Here is a 17,332-nt window from a genome sequence, read left to right on the forward strand (position 1 = left end):
AGTATATGGTAGGCAAATTCTTGTATCTTGAGTTCAAAGAGTAGGATGAAAAATATACAGAAAACATTTCTTCACTGCAAGGTCTTTATGAAAGCTGTCCACAAAGCATAAGGTGCATGTGTGTGCACACATACGTATTTATATATTGAGTATTATGTTCTTGTTTTCTGTGTGTAGAGATGTCCCTGCAACTGGCATATTTTCAGCAATCTTCCTCTGGGCTGACCAGCAGTGCAACACAAGTGGTCAGAAATGATACGAGAGTAAAATGTAGTATTAGAAAGGCGATGGCTACTTCATTTCAAATCTGACAAGGACTATTTAGTTACCTACTACGACTTCCACATTACAAAGGGTTATTAAATTCTTAATGACTGAAAGAAATTTTTTGGACTTTGATTTTTTATTTACTTGTATTCAGAAGATGGCACTCCTACAATACAGGCCCTCAAATACTTTGTCAGCACACTCGGCCAAAAGTGATACATAAAGAAAAAATGCCATAGCAGACCCGTTAATCCTTCGTTCAGGGCGCCACCTATGTGTGTCTCTCTGCAGTCTCTTCACTAAGAACTTGCCTCACCCAGCCCTGCTCAGGCTTAAGATCAGCAATGGGTTCACACTACAAATCCATAAAGCTTCAAAAGACAGGGTTTAAGGTTTATATCATCATATTTATATTCACTTAAACTCTTCCAAGGAAGAATCTATTCCATCAGCAGGGCATGCATTTCCTAAATATTAGCATTTGTTAAAATGCTGACCACCCCCTATAGCCACTGATACCAAATGCAGACACAATGGCAAACACTGTACAATTTTAAACACTTGGCCAAACTTCAGAAGTAAAATAACCCAATGTAGTAAGAAAGACTCACATCTGGCATTTCTGTAGAGAAGGAAAGGGTCCTGGAGTTGGAAATCCAAGTCTTTAGTAATAGGTTCTGTCCTATTTTCCATGCTCAGCCTATTCATAATGGTGAATCCGTGCTTTGGAGAAGCAGACCTAAAAATCACAAGGAGTCAGGGGGAAATCAATAGACAAATTGCTTAGTATGCTATATTTTCAGTATAAGTACATTCTGATGTGTCTCTCAACCTTTGTTTGTATATGCAGCTTTATATAGGCAGCCTGTACACGTACTTCTTCACCACTGGCATCATTATGGACTAATTCCCATGTAATGCAGCAGCACTGGCACGATGATTCATTTGGTAAAATTGAGTCATACTTCATTTGTGGTGTGTGTGTGTGTGTATACAGATGTTGTTTATTTCTTAACCTAACGCTGTAAATTCCTTTAAGGCAGAGTAACTACTTTTTAAAACATTACTGACTTTTAAAGAATACTTTTTAAAAGTTAAATTAATTAAACATACTTTTAAACAATCTTGGTAGTTAATATTAGAGTATATACATCACAATTATATGAAGAAAATTTTCATAGAAAATTTTAAGTGTTAGTCTGAAATTGAAGCCTGCAAAATCTCTTAGTGATATGAAGCAACTCTGAACAACGAACTTGTGAGGACACAGCCTGAACTAGAAGTTTACATAACAGTGCAAAGGGCAGATATTTTGTTTTCTTCAATGCAAAGCGAACAGCTTCACAGATAAACCACTATCCTAAAAGTTTTTCTCTATAAAAATGTGACATTTAGTGATGTTTTATTTTCATTTCACTCAATAAACCTTGAATGCCTACTCTGCCAGGCAGAAAGAATCCAAATTATACTGAGTATAAACTCTAACAACTACATGTGCATTCGTCTACCCTTGGGTGACAGCCATACAGTAATCCAACTGTGCAACTTCCGGTGACAAATGAAACACCACATACTTACACACTGAAGGTGAAGCAAGCAGAATTCATTTATTTACTTCAAATGAGGGTGCTAGGGCTGTTATTAAAAAACCCACAGAAATGTTACGAGCAACAGGAAGACAAGTTGTTTATGTCTTAGTTTTATTTTACCTCTATTTGATACTGATCAAGGAACACAGCTACATAACCACTACCAGGATTTTCTTCTGAAACCTCCAATTTTAAAATTGATGGGAGGCAATCCTTGCCTGGCTTATTTTACAAAGGGGTAAAGTGGTGGTAAGCATACAATCAATACCAGAAATAATCATGATAATCACTTCAACTTAAATTCAGAGGAAGAACGAAAATGTACTCCCAAAGAGCTCTGTTAGGGGTCTTCTGGAGCTGTCAAGCTCAGGAGTCGCCAGTGGGTGTCTCTATGAACCCTCTACCACAGAAAGGAAGGCAAGGGAGGAAAGACATGATTTTTAAATGGGATTAAGTGTTTTCATACAAGAACGAGAATTTGATTCTTCACGTATTTCATTATCACAACAGGATCTCACGTCTTTAATAGTACAGCTACTATACCATCTCATAATTTAGAAAATAGGCCCAGGGGATAAATGTGCCAACTGCTCTAAAGCAACTTCCGTAAGAGAAGTCAAAATATATCACTGCTAGCTCCATTCCCTGTAACAAGCCTCCCACCCTCCAACCACCATGAGTTTTACATGCTTTTTGTAATTTGCTACTGAAGAAAGGCCTCAACATTCTAGGATCTGGGAGGTTTTTGTTTTGCAGGGGATAAGGGAGGCATCCCATTCTTGAGGAGTTAGATTTGGAGAAAAGACTAAAAAACAGCAAAGGATTTTTTTCTCAATTTAATGTTTTGTTTAATTGAGAGTTCCATTAGAGACTTAGAGTATAGTAAGAAATCCTTGAAAATACAAACCTATATTTGGTTTGGATGTACAAAAGAAAATATTTGTATGATTTGTTCCTCTTCCATAGTTAAAAAAAAAACCCTACTAAAAATTCCCCAAATCAATCATTAATACATACTAATACATCTTTTCTGTCACTTCTCCAAAGAATCATAATGCATGTTGTGAGAAATGAGTGAGAACGCACCCTGTGTGCATGGCACATAGTACAGTGCAACCCTATGGCTTTTGTTGTAAACTTCAGAATCCTCAAGAGTGCTCATACTCTACCCAATAAACTTGCCTGGGGGCATGCTCTGGTGCTCTGGATGTTTGGGAGCATAATGTAGACTCATATGCCAACGGTTCTTGGGTACTCCACTGCTCTTTTGAGACTGTGAAGAACCTGACTTCCTTGTCACCGAGCGTGCTGGCCTTGCCTCCCATTCCTTCCTTCCACCTCCCATTGCTGCCTCCCCTGGAACAGACCTTCCTCCCTGCAGCTGAGCTCCCCCCTGCCCAGAACACACGGCCTCCACCATGCCCACGCTTTGCCCCGCATGGGCCTCTCTGTGCTGTTCTAGTCCTGCTTTTATCTTTCCAGCTGACTCATCTGTATCCTTGCTGGCCCTCAAACCTAACAATAAACCCTTATCAGTTTGTCTTCATACTCACTCCTTCACAGAACAGCTTTTATTTCATGGTTTCAACTACCAAATTACTTCAGACAACTCTAAATCATCTCCAGCCCTGCCCTTACTCTGAGGGGCTGGACACCTCCACCTGAATGTCCTGCTACCAGTTCCAAATCATTACTTCAAAGTAAAATGAGGGCTGATCCTCAAACCACATTCTTGACCTCCTGCCTTTCTATTTCCACCAATGCTTTTGTCATTCTCAATCTTCCATGTTCAAAATATTGTCATTTTTTCAATTTCACCATTGCAATACCTTTCCATTTCAATTTCTATTATTCTAATCCCAACTCTCATTTCATATCTACTCCACTGCAATAATCTTCTCACTGTCCTGACTCCAATTTCTTCCAGAACTAGTGCGTCCCCGTGAAGTGAATACACTGACTTTCCCCATACATTTTCTCTATTACTCTCCTGTTCATAAGCCTTCAATAACTTCCTACTGCTAAGAAAATAAATCTCAAAATCCAGAGTCTGCCATTCCAAGCTAGCAAATCTCTTTACACTTGCTAACTACTATAAACCAATATAAGCCCTCTGCACCACATCTCCCTCACTGTACCTTTAACACACCAGGTTCTCCGCCCCTGCTTTTGCCACTCTTCCTATTGAGACTGCCTTCCCTCTCCTCTATGCAAGCTAAGTTCTACCATATTCCTGAGGCCCAATTCAAGACACATCACTCTATAAAGCAGGGGTATCCAATCTTTTGGCTTCCCTGGGACACGTTGGAAACGGAAGAATTGTCTTGGGCCACACATAAAATACACTAACAATAGCTGATGAGCTAAAAAAAAAAACCCACAAAAAAAACAAACTCTTCTAATGTTTTAAAAAAGTTTACGAATTTCTGTCAGGCTACATTCAAAGCCATCCTGGGCCACGTGTCCCACGGGCCGCGGGTTGGACAAGCTTGCGATAAAGCCTTCCATGATCACAGCAGCCCATTCATTGCTCAGAATCTATCCACTGGCACTTAGGATACTCTACCTGTATTATGGCTTACCATAAACATGAATATATGTAGAAAGAAAATACACTTGTGTGTGTGTATTTCCGGTCTCCCCAGTGAAACAGATACCCCTAGAAAGGTTTATATTAGGCCTTTTAATTTCATCTTTGTACCCCCATTGAAGGTGATGACCTTTGGCTATGACATTTTATGTGAATGTTTATGTGAATGAAAAGTTTATTTATTGAGCCAATATACATAATGTATGTCTCTATATGCACTTGTAATTTGATATTAATAATATCTGATAACAAGAAATGACTAAAAACATGAGTTTATTAAATCTATCCTGAAACATATTCTATTGACTAGACAATGGAGGACTGAAAGACATCTTCAATTTTGGATCATGCTTTTTTAAAGAGTCAGGGGTGGGAGAAAAGTGATCAACGGCCAGGTGTGGTGGCTCACGCCTGTAATCCCAGCACTTTAGGAGGCCAAGGCGGGTGGATCACGAGGTCAGGAGTTTGAGACCAGCCTGACCAACATGGTGAAACCTCCGTCTCTACTAAAAATTAGCTGGGCATGGTGGCGTATGCCTGTAATCCCAGCTACTCAGGAGGCTGAGGCAGGAGAATCACTTGAACCCAGGAGGCAGAGGTTGCAGCAAGCCAAGAGCTGTGATTGTGCCACTGCACTCCAGCCTTGGTGACAGAGCGAGACTCCATCTCAAAATAAAAGAAAAGTGATCAATGAAACCCTTTTCCAAATATTAACTGAACAATCTAGTATTTCTGATAGTGTTCTTCTAGCTCCTTGCCAATGCATTATATTCAAGAACTTTGTGCTACTCATTTGAATCAAAGAATATGTAATCTATTTTAAACAGTGCCCAGTCAACGATTTAAGTTCATCTATATTGAAGTTTAAATTATATTCTGAAATTAGTATTCATCAGAATATACCAGGTGACATTTGGTATTCCCTTCTTCATGTCAACTAATAATTTCAAAACTGAGATTTAATTCTTTTACTTCTTTTTGAAATAAAACTGCATGCACTTGAAGAAAAGTGACACAACTGAGCTAAAATATTATTTCGAAGATTATTAGTTTCTTTATAAAAGTGAAACACTCTTACCTTGTATAAACAAATAAGGTTCCTTCCACATCAGTTTTCTCCTAAACAATAAAAACAAAACACACAAGACATGTATATTCTCTTCATTCACAAAGGTATAAAACAAATTCTCATAGAATAGGAATTATATATAACTTCAATGGGCCAAATATACCCAACATGAGGAGTTATTCTCAGGAAAAGGAGAAAGCAAGTTCTATGCCATCATTGTGCCTCTGCAGATTAGGCAGCAGGCAGCAGTCTTTCTTTTGTCATTTATAAAACAAACCATCATTATCTCTCTTTACCAAATACCGGGATAGCAGCATACCCCTAGCTGAAACAACGAGAAAATAAGTGTGCTATGTGGATTTAATTAGAAAGAAGAGTGCTGCCTTTTTCTCCTTCCACCACACTGGGTATAGAGAAAGCTGCAGACATCACTGGTGTCTGCATTTCACTATCTTTCATTTTGTTTTCTGGGTTCATTTTCTCTTGCCATATCCAGTGACTTAGGAGAGCAGATGATCTGTCAATAACTTTACTTTGACTGCTAGACAGAGAGGGCAATGATGCCACAGAGCTCTCAGATGAATCAATCACCTACTTAGTGTAGTATATTTACAGTCAAGGTCTGACCCAAGATCACTGAAGTAAAGTTACACAAGTATTACCAAGTTAGGACTCAAGAAATCTGCCTGAGAAAATCTGGGAGAGGTGGTAAAGTTAAAATGATGGTTCAATTAGGTCACTTGACATTTCTTTTCCATTTCTCCAAAGGCAGGAAGCCAGGCCATTATAATATTCATCCATATAATGCATACTAAAAAACACACATATAAGTATCCAGGTGTTTGACTAACCACTAACCAGACCTATTGTAATTCAGAATTTAAAATGTACTTTTGCAATTTACATGGTTTAATTTCAGCATTCTATTTAAACCCCTGATATTTTATTATTAATATTCATGACCATAATCATTCAAAATTTAAGTACTCTGTAATTTTGGTGAAAAATACGCTCTTTTAAAAAAAGTGTAAAGTCAAAACAGCAGTTTTTAAAAGTCACACAAGGCATGATCCTTTCACACGCTGAAGCAATTTCAGCAAATTTCTCATTCACTTTAGTTCAGTGGGTCTCAAAGTGTTATCCCCAGATCAGCGGCATCAGCATCACGTGGGAACTTATTAGAACTGCAAGCTCTTGGGCTCCTGCCCAAACCTACTGAATCAGAAACTCTGGGGATGGTGCTCAGCAATCTGGGTTTTATTAAACTGTCCAGGTGATTCTGATGTATGCTAATTTGAGAGCCACTCACTGCCTTAGTTCAACAACATACTCTCTGCCCATGAAATTATATTACAAGTCCTGAAAACAAAATCCATTATGGCACAAATCATATCAAGCTATTATCAAGAGTAAATGGCTATAAAAAATCATTACCTAGTAACAAAATTTTTAATCTCAGGATGTTTACTATTATGGAATATGAAATTATAAATAAAGAATTTAGACCAGGCACAGTGGCTCATGTCTGTAATCCCAGCACTCTGGGAGGCTGAGGCAGGAGGATTGCTTGTGGCCAGGAGTTCAGTTTGAGACCAGCCTGGGCAACATAGTGAGACCCTGTCTCTACAAAACAAAAATTTTTTTAATTAGCCAGGTGTGGTGGCACATGCCCATAGTCTCAGCTACTCAGGAGGCTGAGGAGGGAGGATTGCTTCAGCCCAGGAGTTTGAGGCTACAGTGAGCTATGATTGTACCTCTGCATTCCAGCCTGGGCAACAGAGGGAGACCCTGTCTCTTATAAATAAATAAATAACAATTAAAACAACTTTAGCCAGTTTTTTCCCTAACATAAGAGCATAGGTAAGTCAGGGGGTTCATCCTTAAACTAGATTCACTATGAAGTTTGTATAAATCACAACATACTGTGAAACATATCCTTATTTCTGAAATGTGGCTCGTTTGCCCCTGTACTTTGAAAAATATCCAAGTCAAAATGAAAAAATATATATACAGAAACATTACTTATCTTTCTTTGAAAACAAACATGGTTAATTCCTATCTGCTGATAAATGTATACCCTGAGTGTACCTGAAGCACTAAGAATTACTTACACCCAAACCACCAAAGTATTAATCAGGAAAATGGCCCCTACAGTACAGTAAATGCTACCTGAACAGTATACAAATTTTTGGCTGTCCCTAAAGTTTAACTGATTCAGTCAGCAAGTATTCACAAGTCCACAAAGCATTTAAAAATAAATTTGTAAAAAGTATTTGGTATTATCCATTACATTGTTAGGAAACTGAGCCAAGATACAAGTGATAGAACTAGGACTTTGCAGAACCTCTGTGTAGTCAGGATCACTCCCCACAAGATCAAAACACTCTCCCGGTCTTCCAGTATTTGAGCTTGGACTGTTTCATCTTAGAGATCCGAATCAGGATATCTATATATATCAGCACACATAAAACTAAATAGCTTCTGGCTTGTTTCCTTTCTTCCTTGATGTAACAGAAATTCTCTTTTCTTAATTAAAAAAAAAAAAAACCTTTAATGCCACATTTTAGTTTTTAAAATTCCAAGGTCAGAAATGTAAAAGGCATGCTTCTCCTAAAATTAATCTCTAACTTATAACAAGCAATTCTTAAAACTAAGATTTTTATTTAGCATTACACACAAAGAATATGAGTTTGTTCATAGGAAGGAGGTGTGTTTCAGTAATCACAAGCTGGGACCTGCAGTGGGGTTCTTGCCAGATCATGCTGGGCTAATTAGTTTATTAGTATATGTCTCAGTTTCTCCATTGAAAAGAGATTACCAGGCTGGGCGCGGTGGCTCACGCCTGTAACCCCAGCACTTTCGGAGGCCGAGGCGGGCGGATCACCTGAGGTCAGGAGTTCAAGACCAGCCTGGCCAACATGGTGAAACCCCATCTCTACTAAAAATACAAAAATTAGCCAGGAGTGGCGGCAGGCGCTTGTAATCCTGGATACTCGGGAGGCTGAGGCAGGAGAATAGCTTGAACCCGGGAGGCAGAGGTTGCAGTGAGCCATGGTCACGCCATTGCACTCCAGCCTGGGGAACAAGAGCGAGACTTCGTCTCAAAAAAAAAAGAGAGATAAGCAGCTTACACTACTCGGATCTTTTGATGAAAAAACGTCAGGCGTTCTATGATACCTGGATAAAAGAGACTTTGAAAATATACATTTCTGTTCTATTACAGCTACCCAAATTCATGCATTTTCCTGGCCCCTCCACAGTTATCCAAGGGCAACCAGATTTTTTTTTTGTTTCTGAGCAAAGTCCAGGGTTAGGGATGTGGAGAATAGGTAAAACAAGATTAGATGTTCCTTAGATCCTTTAAGGAGGACTTTCATGTGAAAGTATTAGTTACCAGTCCTGGGGTATTTTAGCTTAAATTTTAAAAGTACAATTTGAGGATTTAATATTATACTCTATTATAAAATCTAACAAGTGCTAAAGAAATAAGCAATTCAGAATTCAAAATACCAAAAAAACCCAAAATGGAATATAAAATAGTGCTGTTTTGCAAATTTTGGGGACTCTGCACACTGTCTGACACAAAATAGCTCAATGCAATCTCTATTTTAACTTGATTATTCTCAGTTAAAATAATCAAAAAGTACGTCTCAATTTATCCTCCCAAATCTCTCTTAATCATGCATGTAGCATCTGAGTCACCTATGAGGCTTTCAACAATATGAAATGCCTGGGTCTCACTATCCAGAGGTTTTAGTTTGGCATTTTTCACTTTTAAAAAACTCTGACTTATTTGGATACACCAAAAACTTAGAAAACCACTAGCTAGGAACACAACGTTAGCCACTTTAGGGCAGTTTTCAGGCTCGGCATTGCCTGGCCTCTACTCTGCAGATGTCATAACACTCTTCCCTTCAGTGTGACAACCAAAAACATCTCCAGACACTGCCAAATGTCACCTGGGGGCAAAATCAACTCCAGCTAAGAGCCACTGGTCTAAGGACTGACAGCTGGAAAATACCAGGGTTATGGTCTTCAATTGACACGTAGGTATTAATATTTTGGAGGTGGGGGGGCAGTCTTTCCTGGCAACAGGGAGTAGGTCTAACTCTAAAATTCCTATTCCAGTCATGACATAATCTTTCTTAATCCTTCTTTAAAGCAGTTCATTTTCTAGACACCTTTCCTTCCTAATTTCTCCTCCTTTGAAAGGCTGAAGTCATTCTTCATCCATTTTCAGGGCAATAAGAATTCCCCTCCTTAACATCCCACCTGCCTTCTTGTAAATACTTTCTCCTCTATTCTCAAGAATGTTCTCATATTCTCATTAGGTTTACATTCAAACGGCTCCCATCCAGAGTGACAGCACATGGAGACAGTGGTCATAATTTGTTTGCCTCCAGCAACTGCTCTGCAGCTGAACTAGGTCTCTCTCTTTGTTTTTCTGGCTACCACAGCCTTGAAGATTAGAACTTTGAAAGAATGACCTTTTCCTGAATGAATTACGCCCTGTCTGAAGGCAACATGTCCAGCAAGCAGGAAAACATAACTCCGTAATTAATGCATTGTGACACATCTGCTTTTTGATGAGGCTTTAAGTATCTAATAAACATCTGTAACTATCTTAAAAGGTATCTATCACATAGATAACGGTTAAAAGCCTATAGGAAACAACTATTATTCAAGAGAAATGCTCTACTCTCTTTATATTGACAGTTTCTTGGGATTCTCCAGACTCGAATCCCAGTGTCAAGTCAACTTACAGAACTATACATCCCTGGTCCTCATCTCTCTACTATGGAATTACTTTTACAGGATTATAACATTATACCTTTGGCATTTTTCTACAGAGCAGCAAAATAGCCATATGTAGAATAACTTCATATATATTTTTAATTACCATGGAGGAAACTGTCTATGTTGCTCAATGTTCTTTATGTAAAAACGTAGGTGACACCTCAAAAAAAACTAACAAAAACAAAAACAAAAAAAAGTAGGTGACAAATTCCCCTGGAAACTAGGGGGAAATAACCTCTTTCTCCTGATCAAGAGGTACACTTTCTATTACAGAAGAACGAATATTAAAGAGCTCTTTCTGTTCTCCTTTTGTGTTTGGCTGCTAGGAGAGCAGACCTAAATTCTTTGCCCCATTCCGGCAAATTTCCTCCGTTAAGAACTTTGGGCAAAACTGTTTGTCTACCCCATTCTTGCTTGTCTTTTTATTTTTATGTTAATGATTTTCAGGTGAGTTTTTACTACAGGCTGCTGAACTATACTGGAGTATAAGTAGGCTTATGAATGTGGGTGTTAAAAAAATACAGAGTTGTTCAACATGGATGTTTTCCTAGTTTAAGTTTTGATGTTTATACAACCGACTTGAAGAACACAAAAAGTTTATCTGAAATCCATTCATCAAGGCTAAGTTCTCCATACTGTTTTGTAACTTATTTTAAAATGGATATCATATATGTGATACATAATGGGCAATATATAATGGGTGATGAATATTATTTGGACAAAACTCATTACGAGTAAAGAAACAAAATTACATCTCTCTACATTCGAGTGGGTGGGTTACAAAATTACAAGCAGCAATTCCTGCAACAGGATTCCAGTGTTCTAGGCTTCTACCCCATTCTATGAGGACAATGAAATTTCATTCCATTACCATTTATTGGGACTCTGCTTTGAGAAGAGCACTAAAATAATTTGGCTCCCAAATGACCTCCAATATCAAACTTGGTGTGCTGTCGTGTAATAATCTTCCCAAGAGCATCAGCCTCCTTCTAAGTGTTAGACCCTGCCCCATTTTGTCTTTTATTTGACGAGGCTGGCTCTTTTCTTGGTGTTTCCCCTTAAGTTTACAACTTGCAGGTTTCTCCCCTTCTATCAAGTTTTGATTTCTCTTTGCCCCATCTAAGACTGACATTCCAAAATCAGAACTCTGCACTTTTATTCGTCTGCTGTCCCTGCCTCCCCCACAGTCACAGATTCACTGTAACAGAACTCTGCTTTACTTTCTCGAGCACATCGGTCTTCCGGCCATAAGGCATCAGGTCCTTCCTTTCCTTCGGCTCTTACGGTGCGGTACCCGATCGGTCTGGTCTCCCAGCGTTGGGTACGTTAGAGATTTAAGTCTTTTCCCCAACTCCAGGTAGCTCCACAGATCCGCCTCCCTTCCCCCAAACCCCCGAGACCCCATCTCCACAACTTCGGCCTCAGTCCCCAGATCCACCCACTTCCAGGGCGTCAACGTCTCCTCCCTGTCACCGGGTCCTCAAGTCCTGAGTCTGACGCCCCCCGCCTCCACCCCAACCCTGGTCTGCACTGCTCCGCCGCGTCCGCACGCACCCACTCGTTGGCCCGATGGCCGAAAGTGTACAGAGCCACCTGGCTGGCCACGTCCACGATGCGGTTGATATAGGGGTCGTGGCGCTGCAGGGCCGCTAGGCTGATGTCGCGCCCCTTCCCCACCAGGCCGCCTGCCGCCACGGCTGCCATCTTCCCTCCCTCCCAGACATAGGCACGGGGCTCTTGGAAGCCACTCTCAATAGATCGCAGAACGAGCGAGCTGCCTCGCAACCGAGAACCCACGGCGACCACAAGGCCCCGGAGGCCTTCCGGCTCCAGTCACCCCCACCCTCCTGCCCGCCGACAGACGCAAGGCCTCACTAATCGATGGCCGCGTCCCGCCCACTGAGGATCGTTGCCACTGGCAACGACAAGCCCAGGCCTGCCCTAGGCATCCCGTTTCTTTCTCCTAGAGCTGTTTTCCTTCGCGCTCGAGCCTTTGAGCTGTGTGCGCGGTAGGACTTCCTTCTTGGATGTGTTCGACGCCTTGGCATATCTTTTCTTTGGCGCTTCAGTGATCAAATCTATCACAAAAAATAAGCCTCGAGCATCGAGAACTCTGAAGAGAAAGAGAACTGAATTGATTTCTGAATGCCCTAACACCCAGTGGTTCTCAAAGTGTGGTGTGGTCCTGGAACCCCTTGGGAGTTTCTGAGACCCTTTCAGGGGATCTGCAAGGTCAAAAAAAAAAAACCTTTTATGACAATGCTGAGACTTACTTATTTGACTTCTTCACTGTGGTGACGTTTTGCAGACAATGGTGGTTAAAAGCGCTGGTGGCTTAACCCAATCAAGGCAGGGGCACCAAACTGTATTGCTAGTCAAAGTACGCGTCACTAACCTGCACTCTCAGTTACAAAAAAAAAAAAAAAAAGAAGCTAGAGAGTCAGTGTCACCTGATGGTGTTCTTCATAAGCAGTAAAAATTATTAATTTCATTGAAGCTTAATCCTTGGGTACAATTCTTTTTAACATTCTGCATGAAAAAATAGGAAATAGGCATAAAGCACGTCTGCTGCAGAATGAAGTGTGTCATATTTGTCTCGGAAAATACTTCTGTGCTTGAGTTGTAGGCCGAATTCATGTTTTTATTTTCATAAAACATTTTTACTTGAAAGAAAGATGGGCAAACTATGATTATTCAAACAGGTACTTGACAGACATTTTTCTGAAAATACATGAAGTGTGCCTGTCACTTTCAGGAAAACAAGGGACAATTACTGCTGCCAATGATAATTTTTAAGCCTTCAAGCCAGAATTAAAAGTTTAGAAAATGTGTATCTACTGCCATGAGCTTGACATCTCAGTACTTAATTTTTTTTTCTGATAAGATCAGTGATGATATTAATGAGCGCAATTTTAACACATCTTGTATAATGGAAAGTGTCAATATCTCAAATATCTGCTTAACTCAGTGGTCCAATATTTTCCAAAAGACCGATGTCTCATGCTACATAATCATGCACAGGCAAAAGATCCATTCAAGCACAAGGTGGACTAATGGATTTTTAATGTAACAGTATGAAAAGTTAATAGGATTTCAGATAGTACATTGCAGCTAAGCTTTGAGAAACTCCAGCTTATCGAGTTTTGGTTTATTATCCAAGAAGAATATCCACAATTATCTGAAAAACTCTATTAAAATATCCATCTCTTTTCCAACTACAGTATCTACATATGAGGCCAGAGTTTCTTCATATACTCCAAACAAAACACACATAGCCCGGGGTCTTTAAAGTTATTTTTAATTTCCAATATGGTAAATATAGGTGGATATAACTCATATAAACAAAAGTTCTCTGAGGGAGTCCTTAATAATTTTTAAGACTGGGCCAGGTGTGGTGGCTCACACCTGTAATCCCAGCACTTTAGGAGGTTGAGGCAGGCAGATCACAAGGTCAGGAGTTCAAGACCAGCCTGGCCAACATGGTGAAACCCCATCTCTACTAAAAATACAAAAATTAGCCAGGAGTGGTGGCAGGCGCCTGTAATCCCGGATACTCAGGAGGCTGAAGCAGGGGAATCGCTTGAACCCGGGAGGCAGAGGTTGCAGTGAGCCGAGATCCTGCCACTGCACTCCAGCCTGGGTGATAGAGCGAGACTCCATCTCAAAAATGAAATAAATAAAAAGTAATTTAAAAAATAATTTTTAAGAGTGTAAAGGAGTCTTGAGACTAAAAAGTTGAGAACGGTTGATCTAAACCATTTATCTAGCATTAAATATTAGAACAACTGTGCAGACATTATTACTCACATTCATAAATTCTTACCTATTTGATATACGAATATCATATATACGGCACACGTACCCTCTCATAATAATATGTTGCAATATAATCTTTGCAGTCACAATTTCAATTGTACTGAAATTCTTGGTTAAGCTGCATTTTGGAGTCTCAGTCCTATTGACTCCCAAGCCTAACTTCCCAGTGGGGAAGAATACAGCAATGGCTTTCAAACAACTTTTTTTTTACTGAGGCTGGGGTCATTTGCAGTCTGACTGAGAACATATGTTTATATATTTATACCTGATATTAACTAGAATAAATGTTTCAATACTAAGTATACAGACATTTTTTAAAATGCTATTTGTGACTTTGTAAATTGATTTCATGAGCAACTAATGGATTGTGACCCGTAGTTTGAAAAACATACGGCTACAGCAACTGAGCAACCACACAAAGCTGACTAGACAACTTTCCGTGTTAGTTCACTACCTTTTTCCAGTGTTACTGACCTCTTTGCTCTTAATCACATATGTGCTTCAAAAAACAAGTTTAATCTGTAATATGGGCAATGGAGAATTTTGTGATTAACTCTTGAACTAGTCACACTCTCTCACTTGATTAGCTGTTCTAATTTTGATTTTTCAGCATGAACCCACAGATTCTACTTTGCATTTCCGTCATACATGTAATGAGGCATTGTTTTTCTTTTGTCTGTTAGGTTCCATGATCCTTACACAGATCATTGTCCTCATAATTTTTCAGGCTTTCCATCTTTAAAGTGTAAAGAATAGATCATGGCCTCCAAAGAACGAATTGCTTTGAGCTCATTAGAGAAGACAGGCAATATGGGGGCCATTGTAAAAGCTTAAATGTTCATAAAACAAAAGTGTATACAGGTCTTAGTGATCTGTATGACTACAATTGCAAATCATTTATTGAGTGCTCACTTGATGAAATTCATTAATTCTTCATGATTTATTGTTGCTTCTTGTGTCTGTGCTGAAATTACATGATCATGTGATCTCCAGTCTTTGATCTCACTGATGAGTAAGATGAAGATACCCTTACTTTGCTTATGGGGAAAATTTCACATATGTGAACAACATGCCAATATGACCCTTAGTAGAGAAGAGTTAATTTTTTGTGTGTTTAGAGTTAATGAAACAACCCATCTTCTGTTCTAACCTCCTTGTATATGAACTCTTTTCTCCCAGGTATCTTACACATTCCCATCTCTGTACCTTTGCCCATCTGTCTTCTTAGCTTGGAATGACCTTTTCCTGGAAAACGCACCTCCTGTCTTCTCCCATACAATCCTTTCAGCCTATGAATCCTCATTGCATTCGGTTGCGATTTTTCTTGTGGCACTTAACTCACTTTATCCTGACTTAGACTTATTTATTTACTAAGTTACATATACATTTTTTCCAATTCTAAAAAAAAACAAAGAGTCATTGTAATAAAAGAGAATTGTTATAGAAAATCTAGTCTGAAAACATTATTGCAATTGAACAAGAAATTGAGCTTTGAGTTTCTTGACAGATAAACAAAAAGGAGGAAATAGTATGGTTCATAAAGTTTTACTTATTTATTTATTTATTTATTTTTTGAGACAGGGTCTTTCTCTGTCGCTCAGGCTGGAGTGCAGTGGCACGATCACAGCTCACTGCAGCCGTGACCTCCTGGGTTCAAGCAATCCTCCCACCCCAGCCTCCCAGGTAGTTGGGACCACAGGCTGGTGCCACCATGCCTGGCTAGTGTTTTTTATATTTTGTAGTGATGGGGTCTCATTATGTTGCTCAGGATGGAGATGTTATTTTTTATGTGCTTATCACCCATGTAGTCTCCCTAGCACTTGGTCCAATGCCTTGTACATAATAGAGATTCAATAAATGCTTATTCTTTTGAACTAAACCCTGAGTTAGTTGAATTTACTCATTACATGTCAGCATTTTTTAAAGAGCTCATGATTTATAAAATAATGAAATCCAAGTTGGGATAAAAGAACGTGCAATAGCAAGTCCTGATCTCTCAGATTTTACATTCTAAGGGAGATAGAAAAACATGGAAAGGTTTTTGGTTTTTTAACTTTCAAACAAAAAAACTCTTGAAGATTGGAAATCATACTCAGAGAAAAAAGATAAATAATGTGGCAATGACTTCAGCACTGCCATATTGTTCATCTCCCTGGCCCACAGAGCTTTATTTTTTTTTGTTGTTCTTTTTTCCTCCCCCCGAAGGCCTAAAGCGCTGACCTTCTAGGATGACGCCAGCCTTCTGCCTTCTTTCTATTTGAATAATCTGTGTTTGTAAAACCAGGTCATCGTCACTTATCCAAATAGACTAAGTTGCAGGCTTGATATTAGTAAAAGACCATTTCAAATAGGCAAATTCTTTTTTAATCCATGTAACTTCCATTTCTGTTGGCGTCCAGAGTGCTGGCGTACTTCCACTGTGTTTCCATAAGCCTCATCATGATACCTTGGACAAATATTGGTGACTTCGGGTTTCATGATTATATTATAATTGTCATTATGAGATTAAACATATGCTCACACTTGGTTTTATAAAGTTGGATACTGCAATTTAAAACAAGTTTGTAGTATGATAAAAAAATAATGTTTGGGTCTGGGATTTTTATACCATGGCAATGACTGAGTAAGACAAAATTCGGCACCTAATCAATTAAGGTAATTGTAAGAAGACAGTATGTTTAGATTCTTTGAAAATTAGAATGTAACTGAAAACTGGTTTTGTAGGCATGAATGAATGTTTGTATACAAATAGAGATTGACTATATCATCACAATTTTAAAACACAAATACACAGTCTGCTTTATTAGTACTCTTTTCTTTGTTGTGTAAATACCCTCTAAGTCTGGCATTTGTCCTGTAGTAGAATATGTTAGAATGGAGAGGAAGAGAGGAGCTTTCAGGATGCCCCTAAGAATTTGTGATTCTGAGATGACTTAGCCTCTGATGCTGTGCTTTTGCCATCTGTATGAGTTGCCCTTTTTTTGCTAGGAATTTTATTCCAAAGGATGATAGAAGTGAACAATTAACTCTCTCTCTCCCTGTGGAGAACAGTTTGAAGCAGTGTGTTATCAGTTGTTTTCAATGCATGGTTCATTTATTTTTTAAGCAGCAGAGCACAGTAGAAAGGGCACCCCCTCCTGGAAAGGGAAACTAGTTTCACCTCTTTCAATCTACGTGACCTTCAACAGATGACCTCACCTATAC

At 39.2% G+C, this 17,332-nt stretch overlaps 2 protein-coding genes across 6 annotated transcripts in view; one reads left to right on the forward strand and one right to left on the reverse strand.

The window, feature by feature from the left end:
* Window positions 1–12,229, reverse strand: part of DCP1B (decapping mRNA 1B) — a 63,845-nt gene extending 51,616 nt beyond the window's left edge. For 2 of the 5 annotated variants that reach the window (XM_054443601.2, XM_054443600.2), the window contains exons 1-3: window positions 11,867–12,229; window positions 5,525–5,565; window positions 879–1,006 (exon numbers count right to left, since the gene is read on the reverse strand). In XM_054443601.2, coding sequence (XP_054299576.1) covers window positions 879–1,006; window positions 5,525–5,565; window positions 11,867–12,016 — 319 coding nt within the window. In that variant the 5' untranslated portion in view covers window positions 12,017–12,229. The remainder of the gene's footprint in view (window positions 1–878; window positions 1,007–5,524; window positions 5,566–11,866) is intronic. The other 3 variants (XR_010127749.1, XM_054443602.2, XM_054443603.2) reach the window with 3 other exon arrangements.
* Window positions 1–17,332, forward strand: part of LOC129009980 (voltage-dependent L-type calcium channel subunit alpha-1C) — a 716,779-nt gene that overhangs the window by 21,341 nt on the left and 678,106 nt on the right. The gene's annotated exons all lie outside the window — the stretch shown is intronic.

Source organism: Pongo pygmaeus, chromosome 10, assembly GCF_028885625.2.
Source record: "Pongo pygmaeus isolate AG05252 chromosome 10, NHGRI_mPonPyg2-v2.0_pri, whole genome shotgun sequence".
NCBI lineage: Eukaryota > Metazoa > Chordata > Mammalia > Primates > Hominidae > Pongo > Pongo pygmaeus.